This window comes from Megalopta genalis, chromosome 6 (genome assembly GCF_051020955.1).
Source record: "Megalopta genalis isolate 19385.01 chromosome 6, iyMegGena1_principal, whole genome shotgun sequence".
NCBI lineage: Eukaryota > Metazoa > Arthropoda > Insecta > Hymenoptera > Halictidae > Megalopta > Megalopta genalis.
This window is the reverse complement of record NC_135018.1, coordinates 1,199,500-1,217,389: the sequence shown is the minus strand read 5'-3', so window position 1 is coordinate 1,217,389 and position 17,890 is coordinate 1,199,500. Positions and strand designations below refer to the sequence as shown.

General features: G+C 35.4%; 1 protein-coding gene and 1 long non-coding RNA gene across 8 annotated transcripts in view; one reads left to right on the top strand and one right to left on the bottom strand.

Moving 5' to 3' along the window:
* Tomosyn (syntaxin-binding protein tomosyn) overlaps positions 1–17,890 on the top strand; it is a 113,513-nt gene that overhangs the window by 24,365 nt on the left and 71,258 nt on the right. For all 7 annotated transcript variants that reach the window (XM_033467373.2, XM_033467348.2, XM_076522854.1 and 4 more), the window contains exon 2: positions 12,891–12,988. In XM_033467373.2, the coding sequence (XP_033323264.1) occupies positions 12,891–12,988 (98 nt within the window). The remainder of the gene's footprint in view (positions 1–12,890; positions 12,989–17,890) is intronic.
* Positions 2,462–3,688, bottom strand: LOC117218779 (uncharacterized). Its single transcript, XR_004489868.2, has 2 exons — positions 3,521–3,688; positions 2,462–2,904 (listed from the first exon to the last, which is right to left on the bottom strand). It is a non-coding gene; the product is annotated as an uncharacterized LOC117218779 (long non-coding RNA).

Here is a 17,890-nt window from a genome sequence, read left to right as displayed (position 1 = left end):
AATAAATTCATTCGGATCTCCCCGTGAAAAATCTAGGCTAATCGCTATTTATTATCGTAACACGTCCCGATTTGAACGGCGAAACCTATACATTCGTATTATCGCCGTTTTAGCTAATGAAGAACAATGTGAAAGAGGAAACGCAGTTAGCACGAGCTCATTAATGCGCGATATCTTTCGTATTCCCTTCCGCATACCTTTTCCGGTGTTGACAGATTAGCGTTAATTGTTACACGATGATCGTGTCCGTTTAAAACTGCATTAACAATTTATTGGAGACACGGTTTCGTAACAATGGTCGGAACTCGCGACCGAACGATTCATTATTTCTAGAGGATAAACATTTTCATGCTTGTGCATCGTATGAATAATACATTTCGCAAAGGATTACTCGGATAGAACATGCTCTTTAGTGATTAATAGATGTTCTGAAAAATTCATTTGTACATTGTTGAACTGTAGGAACAGCGTTTTTCATCACATCGCGTTTTCATTAGAAGTACTTTTACTTGAAGCTCGCTGTTATTAGTGCCAATGATTTTGTTAAGCTTGATTTGTATTTTTTTTTAGATTTGTTATTTTCTATGAAACAGTTGATTAGAATGTGGCAAATTATTTTGGCACAATTTCACTAATTTGGATACGCAGTCTTTCTCGAGCTGTCTTCGGGACGACGATGGTAAAATAGGATTTTTTACATTGAATTTATGTTCCGAGGTATACGTTTGTAAAACGTATGCAACGATACGCATGATTTCTATTTATAATCCAACTTGATATTGGAAATACATTTACAAGAATGTAGCATATATTTCTAATGCCACGTCCACGTAATAAATTTATCGGCGCTTCGTGTTAAAATGCGTCGATTCGATATTATTTAACTAATCTTATAACGGAATACCGGAAAATCGATATGTAATAAAGTAACGCATAAAAGAAATATTTATAAATAGACTGCGGACTTTACGCTTTTATGGCAAAAAAAAACCGGCGTGTAAAATTTAATAAAACGGTGACGAAAGATGGAAAAAAAAACAAGTAAAACTAAAAACGTTGGCGTATTAATTTCGATTTATCGAGATTATCAAAGGAAGAAATCAAATTTCGTAGAAAGATCCGTGGTCTCTCCGTTTATAAATACACGCGGAAGTTTTATTATTATGAGTTACGTGAACTTGTTTCGATACTCTTCGCGACTTCCCTTTGTTCCGTACAACTTCCACCCCATGTTTCAGAAACAATTTGTTTAATTCCCCCCGTCTATTTTTTTCGCGAAGCTGACCTACTTTCCGGTCAACGTTAACCTTTAATACATCGAATCTGCTTTCTTTTCACATTCAGAGTTCTCGTGAATTGTGTCCGACGGTGTTCTATTATATCGAGATCAGGACATCTCACTGGCCACTCGAAAACACTTATTTGCTATTGATCGAGCCCAGCCGTCCGCACATTTTGCTGTACCGTCGTACGCTTGCATCGCCTTGCCGTTGCTGAACGTTTTTACCAAGGTATTCGCGCGTTGCGGATTTATTCGTTTCCGAATTGTTTATTTTCAGTACGAATTTCACGTACGCGAATGCGTTCGTACGCGTTTCATCGTTGCATCGTTATAGAACCGAAATCGAATAAATAATAATTTAAAACGGAATTTCTGCAAATTTGTTGCAGATTCGAACGAGCGTTGTTCGTCTTGAAACAGCGAACGGAATTGATTTCCTGTTCTGTAGATTTTAATGGGGATTAAATAATACGGGAATTCTACTAACCCTTTGCACCCTGAGGCACCATTAAAATTTGTTATATCGCGTTCTAAGATAATTTTTAGATCAACAAAATTTAGACTTAAATAATTGTTAAGGGCGTAACTGTTGCGTGAGTCACAAGAGCCAATTTCATATGCATAAAATGCACTTTGTCGTATAAAATAAAAATACTATAAGCCAGAAAAATTATTCTAGAAAATTACCTAGAAAATTATTCTAGATAAAATGCACTTTGTCGTATAAAATAAAAATACTATAAGCCAGAAAAATTATTCTAGATTTACAGTTGTAATAGCTTCGAGTGCAAAGGGTTAAGCGTATTCAAAGTGCTAATTTGAGGTTTAACGAGCTTTGTACCTTGAATCGTACCTCCTCTTCCCAAATTGCCCATTTTTGTGTACAATTCGAGCGTCAATTAGGGAGAATTTACTGTACAATCCGAGCGTCAATTAGGGAGAATTTGCTGTAGTCACTTACGGCTGGAGATTAATCCAAGCAACCGCGATCGTGTCCCAATTTGCAAATAGAATCCATTTGAATAATTTTATTAGTTATCACTATTTGATGTTCGCGAATTAAATAAAGTACCCAGAGGAGTCTCATTCTCGGTAATAATTGCGGAGGGTTTAATTGAGGAAACGCGGGCAAACGTTTCGCGACGAGACGATTCGTTCATTGTACAAAGAGACGTAGAATTTGTTTGTAGATAAACGAAGCATATTTTATTTTATTGATGTCAGATCGTGTTCGGATATCTTACTGAACAAACAAGTAATTTTTTTAAGTAAAACGAGAACATATTCTTTAGATAATGTCGGAACAAATTCTCTGTATAATCGTAATTGTCGAATATGCTACAGTTTTTAAGAAGCATCGTTGTCGAAGGATATTCGAGATAGAATTTTATGCGAGGAAGACTTGAAATTTATCAGACACGAATTATTGTTCGGCGTACTTCAACCGGGGATCAATATTACTTCGCGTTGATGAATATTAAACGTCCACGTCTGCCATGAGTACGTAATTTTGTTCGCTATTAAGGAATTATTATCACGAGAATACCTCTCTTTCGATTTTTCAGAAGCTTGGAAACCGTAATTGGACGATCTTCGTAACGTCCTCGCGATCTTTTTCCAATCTAAAAAAAGAAAGAAAAATAATTCGAAGTAATTAGCGAACTTGAATATAATTTAGTCGATTATAAATTACCTTAACCTAGGTTTTAACACGCAAAGAGCAACTTCTAACAGCGGCATCGAGTATCGTTTCGGCAAAGATCATGCTCGCCGAGCCAATTACGCCTCGCATTCACCGAACACAATAGTTCGGAATAATTCCGACGCATTCTTAATCCGCGCGAAACACAAATTACACGTCTAAGAAAGCGGGGAACGAAGCAACGTTGTGCCAGCAGCACGGACGATGAGAAATAAGAAAGGCTTTCCACTCTTTTCAAGCGTTGTACGCAAATTAAAAAAAAAAAGAAAAAAAGGAAAAGAAAGGGTCCACGAGAATTAGACGGTATTACATGTACAAAAGCGTAATGAGGGTGCAGAGAAGGGAGGAGAGTGGAGAAAAAATAGTTCAGCATAAAAGCGAGCTTCGGATTAATTTGACACCCTGGAAAGCAGATACATGTTAAAATCGATTTTGATGCAGTACCCCAGTGCCTTCCCACCGGTTTGTGAAAACTGCCCTCGTTCCATTTCGGCGTAACAGAGAAGTAGGTTAAAATACAACGATACGAAACTTACGAACAACCGCATGCTTTATTGTATGCCCGATTTCATCTTCCCAAAGTCTCCGGTCAATTTCCGACGTTTCCGTGCTACGGTCTTATAGCTCTGTAGATACTGAACTTTAGCATCCATTCAGGCCGCGCCAATCGACACACCGCAGTGACTACTATACAATAATGTACCGTCGGGTCAGATGCCGGGGCATGAGATCGAGATTTTTATCTCTACAGATAAACGTTTCACGTGCCCCACAATGTATGTACGGCCGACCCGCCACGAAGATCTCTCCTCGCCGCGTCGTACCGTGGTCTGTGGCCAAGAAGCGTTCCACGAGCAAAATTCAATTTCTTAAGTTTAATGTACAGAGCGTCCCAGGTTTTAATGTTCAAACTTTGTCAGTATATTCTATGGCATAAAGTATGAACAGAATGTTATGTAAACATAGGTCATATAGAGCTTTATTAAGAAGTTATAACAAAAATTCAGAATAGGAATAGTAATCAACTTGCTGTTACTGCGAGCATTGGCTTGAATATTGAGTTGGAAACTAAGTAATTGCCGATTTCACAGTTATAGATGTCTCTCACTCCCATTTTTATGATATCCGTAATGTCTCCCTAATTGACGCTCAGATTGTGCACAAAAATGGAAAATTTGGGTGGTGGAGATACGATTATTCCAGCCTTGCAGCTCGTTTTTATTATAGTTGTTGACAATCGATGACCATGAAAAACGAGTCACGAGGCTCGAACAATCGTATCTCCTCTTCCAAAATTAGACAATCTGAGGGTCAATTAGAGAGACATTACTGTACAATAATATCTCCCTTATTGACGCTTAGATCGCGCACAAAAATGGACAATTTGGGAAGAGGGGATACGATTAATTTGAGTCTTGCGCCTCGTTTTTATAATTACCGATTCTCAACAACTATAATAATCGTGTCTCCTCTTCCAAAATTGTCCAATTTCGTGCACAATCCGAGCGACAATTAGAGAGACATTACTGTATTTAGATAATTTAGGGAGACGACGTTCTAAATACGAAATCACAAAGTCCCAAGCAAAATTAAACGTTTTACACACCAATTATATAATAGAATAATAGAGAGAAAGATATGATCCAATTTTAATCACTTTTTAATCCATATACTATAATATATATCTTATATAATAATCTAAAACTATAATATATATCCTATAATATATACTATAATATAATCCTATATCCATATAAATAGCGACAAAATTAAAACAACTCAAACTTTGGGAAGCGTTTCGCAGAAACTGTTATCAGCTCGAGACCTTTTTCACATAAAAGCTTGTCTTCGCGAGAAATGCTGGTCGCCGCGATTTTTTAAACGTCAACAGATATTTCTGTCTTGATAATATTCTAATTGGTCTCGAGACGAATTCAACGACCTACCACACACAAACCTGCTTTACAACCGTAAACCTTGTAACAACGCTAAAATGATTTTGATCACAGAGAAGCGAATTCCCAGACGACTGTGCGTCGTCTTACCCACCTCTCTTTTGTGTACCGTGTAAATCGTAACTAATTGATGCCTTCATATTCCCCGGCCAACGTCGAGCCAACGTCGAGCCAACGTCGAGCAAACCGTCAACGTTTAATTAAGGAAGCACACTGTTCCAATCAAGCGTATTTACCAGCGTGCAGGAACCACACACGTGTGTGATTTATTTATGTATTTTTAGGGCGAGCGAAAGGGTTCAAAGCGAGCCGATTTGGGTCAAATCGTTGCACCCCCAAGACTCGAAACAGCGCGCGATCGTTCGGGAATAATCAATTCGAAATTTCCCTATGCACCGGATTCTAACGCGATTTCCAATGAAAAATAGCATTTGCCAAATCCGAGTTACAAAATTAATGAGAAAGCGTTTCGGGGTAGGACAAAGCCGCCTAATTAAATCATAAGTGTCTCTGAAGTGGCAATTATTGCAGAACGCGTGCGATTGAATTACACGCACTTGTCTTTGTTGCCACGATCGTTTCACGATGACAATATCTGCGGAAAAACTCAACCGGGACATAATTTTCGAAAGCACGATGCTCGTAAATGCACCCCAGTCACGTTGAAAGAGTTAATCGCGAGCTAGCTCGATTTTATCAGCACGACCAATTTTCCGGGGGTAATTTGAAACCGTTCCGACACCCGATCAAAGTTTTATGGTCGCAGAGAAAAAGAGTTAGGAGAGAGAAGAGAGAAAGAAGAGAGATAGAGAGAAAGAAGAGAAAGAAGAGAGAGAAGCTAAGCATTTCGGAAAATCGCACCAAAGGTAGCTGCAAGAACATAAGGATAACGAACGCGGAATTGTGTTGAATTAAAGCCGAGTAGCCGGGAGGATCGCGAGCTGGTGGCAATATAATAGGTAAAGTACGGGTGTCCGAACAGCTGGGTAGTGCTTAGGTATTTGAAGTGGCGAGGGAATGCGATAGGACAACGAGAATATCGGGCTATAAGTTAAGGAACGAGACGAGAAGAGTGAAACACGTTGGATGGAACGGGATAAAACGGGGTTGCAGGATCCGCGAGTATGAAACACACACGGGAACATATGTGGAACTAGGGCGAGAAGATAGGCTGGCAAGAATAAAGGCGATAGGAAGGAAATAGGGAGCGTGTAGAGCATCGGCGAGGCAGATTGACGAAATGAGAAAGGCAAACCGAGAGGAATTAGAATTGTCTCAAGACGAAACGAGATCGTGGAAAGGAATAAAATGGTGCGAGTCGTGCGCGCGCTGCCTTCGGAACACGTTTCTCGATTTTCTGTGTTGCACTGCTCTCTCTCTATTCCTCTGCAACGGTTAACTTCAGTTATATGTAGACTGCGGATCTTTATGCAAATTCTCGTATGTATATACATATAATGTATTATAACATGTTATAAATGTATTATATATTTTTGCTTAATTTTGCGTTACTTGATAAACGTTTGCTGCACGCGAAGAGATTATTATAAGCTACGTTTATGAAATATATATCTCTGGATTATTCATTTTTATAACGTTGTAATATATATTATAAATGTATAATATATTTTTGCTTAATTTTGCGTTATTTGACAAACGTGTACTGCACGCAAAGACATTATTATAAGCTACGTTTATGAAATATATATATCTCTGCATTATTCATTTTTACAACGTTGTAATATACATTATAAATTTATAATATATTTTTTTTATTTTGCATTATTTGATAAACGTTTGCTGTACGCAAAGACATTATTATAAGCTATATTTATGAAATATATATCTCTGGATTATTCATTTTTACAACGTTGTAATATATATTATAAATTTATAATATAATTGTTTATAATGTAGGATTTAATATAATGAAACATTTACCTGTGTAATATCAAAAATATTATAAATTTGTAATAAGGAGGATTTTAGGTCCGTTGAACTGGTTTCTGCACCGACTATACACACGTTTCTAGTCGTCGAATTCGTTGTAATTAACTTTTCCCGACGGTTTCAAAGACTTCAGTCCCAAACGTGATTCGTCGGTCTTCGCAGATTCCTCTTCCGTGAGACTTAATACATTTTGAGTCAGCTGCTGGACGCTGAGAAGTTAGCGGAAGGATTTGAAAAAAACTGGGTCAGAAAGAGATATGACGCGTTTTTACGGCGCGCAGGCGAAACGGCAATCGTCTGGATAGAAATTGATGCCGTCCCCTCGATGATCACGAATGAAAGTTCGACGGAAGAGGCGAATGGGAAATTCAGGGCTCGAAATATTTTCGACAGTTCCGCGAACATTCGCGGGAATGTTTAGCCGCGCTGGCGAACTATTTTGGATGAGCTAAATGGAAATAATGTTCGAACGAACTCGTTTAACGGCCGTACGCAAGTTCCATCGGAACAAACTAACCGGTTTCCGAAATCGTTTTAGATCCGGTGAAAATTTCAGATGGGAAATTCAACGAGATATCGAAACAAAAGTTTCCAGCACTGGATTTAGCGTAACGTAAATTATATGCAGAGATACGATGTTATTTCTGTTATTTGGTTTACGTTAAAATTGCATCGATGGAGACGAGGACCATTCCTACAATTGCATAATTGATGATACTTAATTATATTTATATTTATCATATTGTATTTCATTTTATTGCCTGTAAATAATATAATCTTTTTCTTAATTAATATAATCTTTATTATTTTATTATCTATATTATTATAATATTATTATATATATTAATATATAATAATATTATTATAATATTATATATATTATATATTATTATCTATATTAATATAATCTTTAACTTAATTAATTACACCACTATGGCGTTATCTAACAATAGGAAAATTTTCTGTATCATACTAAATAAATAACAACAACGATAATAATAATAATAATAATGCATGAGATATTGAGAGGAAATACTTACAAAATTAGAATACAATCTGTCAATATATAAAACTCAAAAAACTAAAAAATATATAAAACTCATGTACATAACTAAAAAAACAAGGTTAAATGGGAGTGACACTTTTTTTCTTATTGTTTCCACGTGAAAAATTCACTGCCCTGAATTTTCACCCTGCATGAAATATCCAAGTTACTTTTCGATATTTTCGATGCGGTTAAATATGCAAAAGATGCAGTCAAATAATGTCGAGCACGTGAACACGAGTGTGCATTCGTTGTTTTATGAACGATGAATAAGTAAGTACACAGATTTTCCAATTACGTCGAGATATTCCTCGTTCCATACCGTGGCAAATTTACATAATGCGGTATTGCATAATTTTTAATGCTTACTCCTAATTATGTTTATTCTATTTTAACGAAAGCCTCCCGCTGAACAGATAGAATCGGCAAATTTAGAAGTTGAAATGTGTGTTCGCGCGAACATTAAACGATGTTACAATTGCCGCGTCTACCGAAGTTGCGAATATGTGCAACATAATTTCTCAAGTGTCGAAGCGGCATCGTTTCTCAGCAAGTTTTTGCCCTTCCACGAATCGATTTTTATAAAAATTGGTTTAAAAAATAATAAATAAATATAATATATATATATATTATATTTATTTATATATATTTATATATTATAGATTATATTTATTTATATATATTTATATATTATAGATTATATTTATTTATATATATTTATATATTATATATTATATTTATTTATATAATATTAATAATAATAAAAAAAAGTTTTCGTTATACATTTTTTGCCAAGATGATTTGTGCGCTCTCATGTTTCATGGAAGCGTACACGTTCGCAGCCTAGTTACACATAAATACATAAGGGCGCAGAGAATATTCCGCACAGTTGTCGCCCGATATTAAGCGAAAATTAGTTAAAAGTTCCGCCGTTAGTTTCGCCGGTCGTCTTCATTTTCCGAAAATATGAATTATGAATGAAGCGTAATTTGATTTAGTGTCCCGTTTCCGTTCGGGGCCATTTCGAACAATCAATAATGTATAATGAAACGACATTGTACCGGAAGCTGTTCGAAAGAGAACAAAAAGTGCATAGAAACGTTCGCATTCATTAATTTGGATCTTATTACGTCTTCTCTTCTCGATTGGCTAATTAAGATTGAAATCGTTTGCCGTAATTTAAAGAATAGGCATGCGAGATTGTAACGTTAACTGCAGAGTTATGTAGAATTACGATTGAATTACTCGAGGAATAGTGATCACAATGTAATTCAATTACGTTATAATTCAATCATATTTTAATTCATAATTCGGATCTCCGTTCGACTAAATTGCGATCTAATTCGTAACTGCGATTGGAGTACGATTGCAAAGTGCTGAGTAATTAAATTATATTATAATTGCGAAGTACTATGTAATTGAAAGAAAATTACGAATTACCATGTAATTGAATTAAAATTACGAATTACGATGTGATTGATTTCAAATCACGAATTACGATGTGATTGAATTGAAATCACGAATTTAAAAAAATGAGTACAGGAAAGAAAAACACAAGAAAAAGGACTTGTGGATTCATATTGACCAATTGTAGGTTAACAGGAACGAATAAAACTCCTGATTAATGGAGAATGTTTTATCGATCTTTCATGTCGAAATAACTTATCGTCTCTCCAGTGATAAATGGCATCGCAAAGACTATAAGTAGGTCTATATAAATTTCTCTAAAACGTCGATTACGCATGATTCACGTGGGATTTACGCAATTTTTCGTTTACCTTGGAAAATTGATCTCCGTGTCAATGCATTGTGTGCGACAATTTCGAATCGATCTTATGAAATGTAAAAATTTAAAAATAATATAATGATAATAATATAAAATATAATATAATAATAAAATAATGATAATAATATAAAATATATTATATATATTTTATATATTTTATATTATTATCATTATTTTATTATTATATTATTATCATTATATTATTTTTAAATTATATATATAAATATTATATATATAAATTATATAAAAAAATAATAATAATATAATGATACAGCACACGTATCTTGATCGTTTAGTTCACAGATTCGTTTAAATAAGATACCTCGATTCTGCGTTGCGGCAATTAACCTGTGAAAACAATCTCCTAACATGGTGAATATTTAAACATTGTTTACCGCATTAAATAGTCCCGCGTAATCGCGGCAAGTAATTCCGAAACGTTAATTGATTCGACAGAGACGGTAATTTTGAAACATAAGCGTTTGTATCTATTCCTAGTTACACGGTTAACAATGGCGTTTTATATGTCAACACATAATGAATAGATAACGAAAATTCTCGTGTTTCATATCACCGCCTAATTGCACGTCGATGACGAGATACATCGCCCCGGCACTGTATTTCATGCGAATAAATTGCCGCCCATTGGGTATAATTAACACTAAAATTTCTGATCTGCATCGCTTTGGCGTACGTATTATCTACACGAACATCGCTACGTCGCGAGAGACGCGCCAATTAATATCCGTTGATTTCACGTGTGTCAAAATAACGTGTGCATAAATTAAACGTTTTATTTCATCGATATCTCCTGCCACAATGGTGACTCCCTTATCCGAACATTTATTTTTACAATATCCTTGAATCCAGACGTTTCATTATCTAATCGTTGCATTATTTAGATACATTATCGCCTAGTAGAGAACTTGAATGAAATTTTTCGATAATAAAATGTTTTGGTATCATGATATTACAATAATAAACCTTCAGATAAGAGAGTCTCTACCGTGTTTGATCAACGTTTTCATCGAATGGAATCGCATTAATTAAAGATTTGATTAATATTTCCCTCTATTTGATTTACGTTCGCTGCGATGAAATCGTCTAAATTTCATGCACACAAATTAAAGCTTAAATTAATATTTCCTTCCGTTTGATCGACGTTTTCAATTATTATTCTTATCGTCACTGCCGTTTCATTTCGTTCTCATCCAAATGGAAGACTTTCCCCCTTTCTTTCCGTTTTATTCTTTATCATTAGAATTATTAACAATTATTACCAATTGTTTCATGTATATACCACGGAACGTTTAATTTATTTTTAGCGCTTCCGTTCAGTCACTGTTTTTTTTATAAAAGAGTAAAGCTGAATTGAGCCGTTTATTTTGAAAGTGGCATAAGTCACTTTTTCAAAGAAATCGAGTTAATGGTAACACTAATTACAATTGAACGGTATCTTTTTATTTAAAAAACAAAAAAAAAAGTGACTTATGCCACTTTCAAAATAAACGGCTCAATTACTGGAGACGCATTCTTGTGTCTAAACAATATTGTAAATAAGATAAATTGTATGCAAGTAAACTCAGATCTAGCGCGCAAGAAACGCTCGCGTTGTCTCCACTTACCGGATAAGTGCGAACGACCCTAAGAGCCGCATTCGAACGAGCCGTTCGAGGCTCGCGCACCAATTTTGGACTGCGAAGGACAGGTTCTCCTAAATGAGAAATTTGTAGCGCAACGTTAACCATCCAATACACACTATTAAGAATGTTCTAGACCGTTAACAGACAGGAACCGATACGCTTTCGAAGATGATATAAAGGCTGATCTAGACAGCGCTGCGAGCGTAAAAATTAATTTCAAAGTTGTCGGCTAATTCGCTTCCCCGTAATTACATAGTAACTTGTTCTAATTGTACGAGATATATCGTAATTGTTCCTCTTACGTGCGTGCAATAAAATACCAGGTTTGTTCACATTTAATAGGTAATTCCTTTCTTTCAATCTTAACGTGTGACAACTGTATTTAGGAGGAAACATCTGTTTTATTGCAGTAAAATTACTCGTGGAAAATTTAGTTTTGTGTACATATTCACGGTTTAATAATAATATTTCATATTTCTTTGCATTCAGCGTACTCTATAATATACTCTACTATAATATAATAATATACTAATATAATAATAATGTCTCACATTTTTTTGCATTCAGCCTACTCTATAATATACTCTACTATAATATAATAATATAGTAATATAATAATACAATAATAATAACTCACATTTTTTTGCGTTCAGCGTACTCTATAATATATACTCTACTATAATATAATAATATAGTGAAGCAATAATATAGTAATATAATAATACAATAATATAATAATAATAATATCTCGCATTTTTTTGCATTTAGCATATTCTACAATATACTCTACTATAATAGTGATGCGATAATATAGTAATATAATAATACAATAATAATAACTCACATTTTTTTGCGTTCAGCGTACTCTATAATATACTCTACTATAATATAATAATATAGTGATGCGATAATATAGTAATATAATAATAGAATAATATAATAATAATAATATCTCGCATTTTCTTTGCATTCAGCGTACTCTACAATATACTCTACTATAATAGTGATGCGATAATATTGTAATCTAATAATACAATAATAATAACTCACATTTTTTTGCGTTCAGCGTACTCTATAATATACTCTATTATAATATAATAATATAGTGTTGCAATAATATAGTAATATAATAATACAATAATATAATAATAATATCTCACATTTTTTTGCCATTCAGCGTACTCTATACTCTACTATAATATAATAATATAATAATAATATAGTTACGCGTGACTGGAAAAATAAAAGGGAGAAGAGCAGGCGCATTATCAACGTGCAAAAATTAAGGCGGAAAGGTGGCTGGATGAAAACCGTATACGGTATATTTTTATTTAGCCAGAGAAGAATAGAATTAGCAGCATTGAAATTGTCACATAGACCCGGCTAAATATATCCGTATTGAAAGCTACAGGGACAATGCTATCTTTCACTTCATATTGTTTGTTCTGCAGCCCTTCTGTAGTTGAATAGACTTTCAGCCGACTAAAGCGGGAAAGATGAAATGAAACAAATGCCTTTATGTTTCAGACATTCAGACATGGCTTCCCGCATCAGCCGACGGCGGTGGCGTTCGATCCAGTTCAAAGGCTCCTCGCTATTGGCACCAAATCAGGATCCCTTAGGATGTATCCTTTGTACGGCATACAAAACAACGTGTACAGCCTGCAAAAATTCTGGAACAAAGCTTTCCCGCCGCGTTCGTTAAAACTTTTGCTACATGTCTTTAATTACCGTTTCCGTGCTCTCCGCTGGACACGGCGCGGAACACCGCGCGGCGGGGCGGAGCGACGGAGTTGCGACAAAATCCAGGAACTTTTTCACCGAAATAAGATAGAGCGATGATCTCTTTTTTCTTCACGTACAAGCTGATACGTTGCGGAACAAGGGGAGAAGGAGGGGACGCGGTACGAACGTTTCGTAACTTTGAAAATTTGTGCTGAGCTCGGAGTGTTCCATCGAAATTGTGATTTATCCAACACTTTGTACAGTTGGCTTTTTTAAATGATATGTTAACACATGATTTTTCTTAAAACTCTGATACGATGGATATATTTTGCAACTGGAAACAACGTGTTAAAATATACTGGAAATGATGTACAACATGTCGTAAAGGAGATCCAATTTTATATGGTATTGGATAAATCACGATTTCGTTGAAATATTTCAGGTTCTACATAAATAAGGATTGCATTAATGAGAAATAAAACGGGAACAATTTTTGCATCAATCTAACAAGCAAAGGAAAACTCATAGTCGACGATGGGAGACAGGTGGACACCGTGAATCACCTGATAATATCAATGATGACATTTTATGAGTCACCTGATATATAAGTGGTATAACTATATATAATATATAACTATATAACTATATAATTATAAAGGTATATAGTATATAACTATATAATAACTATAACTATGCTATTTCACGACTGAAAACAGCCCTCGTCGATAAAAGTTTCCCTTAAATATTAAAATGCTATTTTATAAGTGGTATAACTATACAATTATATAACTATATAACTATATAATTATATAACTATATAGTATATAACTATACAATAACTATAACTATACTATTTCACGACTGAGAACAGCCCTTGTCGATAAAAGTTTCCCTTAAATATTAAAATGCTATTTTATAGCTGGTATAACTATACAATTATATAATTACATAACTATATACGTATATAACTATATAGTATATAACTATATAATAACTATAACTATACTATTTCACGACTGAGAACAGCCCTCGTCGATAAAAGTTTCCCTTAAATATTAAAATGCTATTTTATAAGTGGTATAACTATACAATTATATAACTATATAACTATATAATTATATAACTATATAGTATATAACTATACAATAACTATAACTATACTATTTCACGACTGAGAACAGCCCTTGTCGATAAAAGTTTCCCTTAAATATTAAAATGCTATTTTATAGCTGGTATAACTATACAATTATATAATTACATAACTATATACGTATATAACTATATAGTATATAACTATATAATAACTATAACTATACTATTTCACGACTGAGAACAGCCCTTGTCGATAAAAGTTTCCCTTAAATATTAAAATGCTATTTTTTATATATAGCGCGGCGGTGCAGATAAACAATTCACGCAACAGCAAATTAAAATTGTAGTTATCGTATTAACAAAACCAGCTTCATTATTACAGCCACCGATGGCAAAATAATTGAATAAACGATAATAACCTTAGCCGACCGTTCGGGTAAATTGTGGTATTAATATTTCGCGAATTAAATTGGATCAGAGCTGACGTACACAATGGAAAGAAAAGAATTAACTGTAATTCGATTGTGACGTATACACGAGATGCAACACACACACACACACACATGTACACGTCTACATAGATGGTTTAACGTGTGCACAGAGATTGGCCACAAATTGGCCAGCGCGATAATCGAGCCGTTTCTAAAATAGTTCAACGCGATAACTAATTAATTTGATAGGATCAAATGATTTTGCTGGTTCGCTATAACAAGAGAAACCCTAATCAAGGGTAGAAGTATCGAGGAGAGAGATTCCTCCGTGCTTTCGTGCGTCTATTTCTCGGATCTGGTTACATATTACAAATATTGGAATTGGAGAAATGCCCCGGGTAAATTCGGGATCCGTGAAACGCGTCTATCACGATGACTGAAGATCATTAAATTTGATTGAGGTTACGGTACATATATGAAACTGCCGATCGCAAATCTGTGTCATTTCCGTCGTCTTCGGCCCGGCTATATTAGGATCGTTAAACCCGGCGCTCAAGCATGACAAGACACATTCGCGATTCTAGATAAAAAGAAAATTTACCAAATTTTATCTGCGTTTGTAAAATCGAGAATGCTTGAGACCTGTTTGCATCGCGTGGACGATGCGCATCGTCCGATTTCGCTGGTCAAAATTATTTTTTTCACTTCACGCGTCCGAAATAGATAATAATAAAATATTCGAAATATTATTTTCATTATATTCGATGGATCCAAAACTATTTATTTATTTATGGTATTTTAATATAATGGAAATAATTGTCAGCATTAAAGAACAAATATTATTATTTGCATCGCGTGGACGATGCGCATCGTCCGATTTCGCTGGTCAAAATTATTTTTCTCACTTCACGCGTCTGAAATAGATAATAATAAAATATTCGAAATATTATTTTCATTATATTCGATGGATCCAAAACTATTTATTTATTTATGGTATTTTAATATAATGGGAACAATTGTCAGCATTAAAGAACAAATATTATTATTTGCATCGCGTGGACGATGCGCATCGTCCGATTTCGCTGGTCAAAATTATTTTTCTCACTTCACGCGTCTGAAATAGATAATAATAAAATATTCGAAATATTATTTTCATTATATTCGATGGATCCAAAACTATTTATTTATTTATGGTATTTTAATATAATGGGAACAATTGTCAGCATTAAAGAACAAATATTATTATTATTTGCATCGTGTGAAGGCTATATAATTACTAAAAAAAACATGTGAAACAAGCTGAAAGCGTTTAATATAATATTAATTTAAAGGCTATAATTGTAAGATTTCGAGAAGCGTCATTATAGGCCGTATTTCTCAGCGGAAACGATTGCCAGCAATTTTTTCGGGAAGGTTTCACAGAAGTAATATCATTTTTCTATCGCGTTCGAAGTTGACGCGAGGATACGTCACTCCGCGCCGCTTTGATGTTTCGGGATTTGTTCGATGGATCTGTTCCTGGTATTCTATCAATCTCGACGCTCCGCGTTTTCCGTTCTCGTCGTATGGTACACGCGCGACGAAGTCAGTGTCGCCGACAAAAGGGGTCGTTATCTGGTAAAAAAAAAAACAAAAAAAAAAGAACGATCCTCCGCTTCGAAACATTCGAATGACCCGTTCGGCAAAATTTGACGAATCTTTTCAAGAGCTACCGAGCACGCCGATCTAGCCCCGGCGGTATTAACGGAAGCATTGTAATCCTGTAACAAAACAAGAACAAAGGGCAAAATAACAACAAATTTTCGATGACGTTTCTCTGCAGCCAACGCCGTTTCCGATACCATTGAATTTGCACTTCAGCCGAACGAACGTGCTGGCCATTACGTGAAAACGAAACGTGTCTCTTCATCGCCCGCCGTTTCCACTTACGATCGAATTACAAGCAGCCGATCGTTTGCAGATTTTAATCGCCGCTATTAATCGCCGTCGAACCAAGCGCAACATTTTTCTTTCATTTTACGCGATAATGCTCTTTAATGTATTCGACGCTCGAACGACGAAGCGGTTCTTTTTAATGCAAACATAGCCGAGAATGCTTAGGATCATTTATAACTTCATTTAATTAACGTAATAAGGATTGTCGTGCGATACTCTGTGCCCGGGCCCCTGAAAATTCAGAGGAACGGTAACGGTAAATGCTCCCTAATTGACGCTCAGATTTGCGCACAAGAATGCACAATTTGCGAACAGGAGATGCGATTATTCGAGCCTTTCTTGCGGCTCGTTTTTAACTATAAATAATAATAATAATAAAGTATAATAATAATGATGATGATGATAATAATAATAATAATAATAAAGTATAATAATAATAATAAAGTTTAATAATAATAATAATAATAATAATCGTGTCTCCTCTTTGCGGATTGTCCATTTTCGTGTACAAGCTGACCGTCAATTAGGGAGAATTTACTGTAAATGGTAAAACCCTGAACACCGCGTTCTCGCGAAGAAATGTTTGATCTAACAGCGTAAGCGTTTTGTGGCTAATTCGCGGAGAAAAATTTGGCCCGCCGAAAAGCGACGTGCCAGACAACAGAGAAGTGTCGTCAGCCTACGCCGGGTCATCCAGCTGACGATGTACACGAGGATGTTTATAAAAGACTCGCCGGGGAAAGTTTGAACTGGCAAACAGCCCGACGTTGCATATAAACGTTGTTGTTGAAGGATCCAGCCGCAGACTGCGAAACAGGACTGTGTCGGACGGCATAGTATTTACTTTACTTAGTAAAAAGGTAAACGTAATGCAGTAATTTCTCTCAAATTTTTCCTTCGGCGCTTGTAATAAAAATAAAATGGAGAATGTAGGAGGAGGAGACACGATTATTCGAGCCACGCGGCACGTTTCTACAGGGTGTCCCATAAATGTCTCTCAATCCGGAAATGGTGGATTCGTTATGTTATTTCAAGTAACTTTTTCCTTAGCGAAAATGCAAACCGCGGCTTTGTTCACGAGTTATTAATGAAGAACGCCAACCAATAAGAAGCGAGCTCGGCAGACGCGAGGCGGCCGAGCCAACGAGCGCGCGAAGCCCGGCTCCGCTCATTGGCTCGGTCGTCTCGCGCCAGCCGAGCTCGCCTCTCATTGGTCACTGTTTTTTGTTAATCACTCGTTAACGGTGCCTCGGAGAAAATTTTTGTAAAGGAAAAAGTTGCTTCAAACGACCCGAGGAACCCGCCATTTTCGGATTGCGAGACATTTTTGGGACATTCTATATA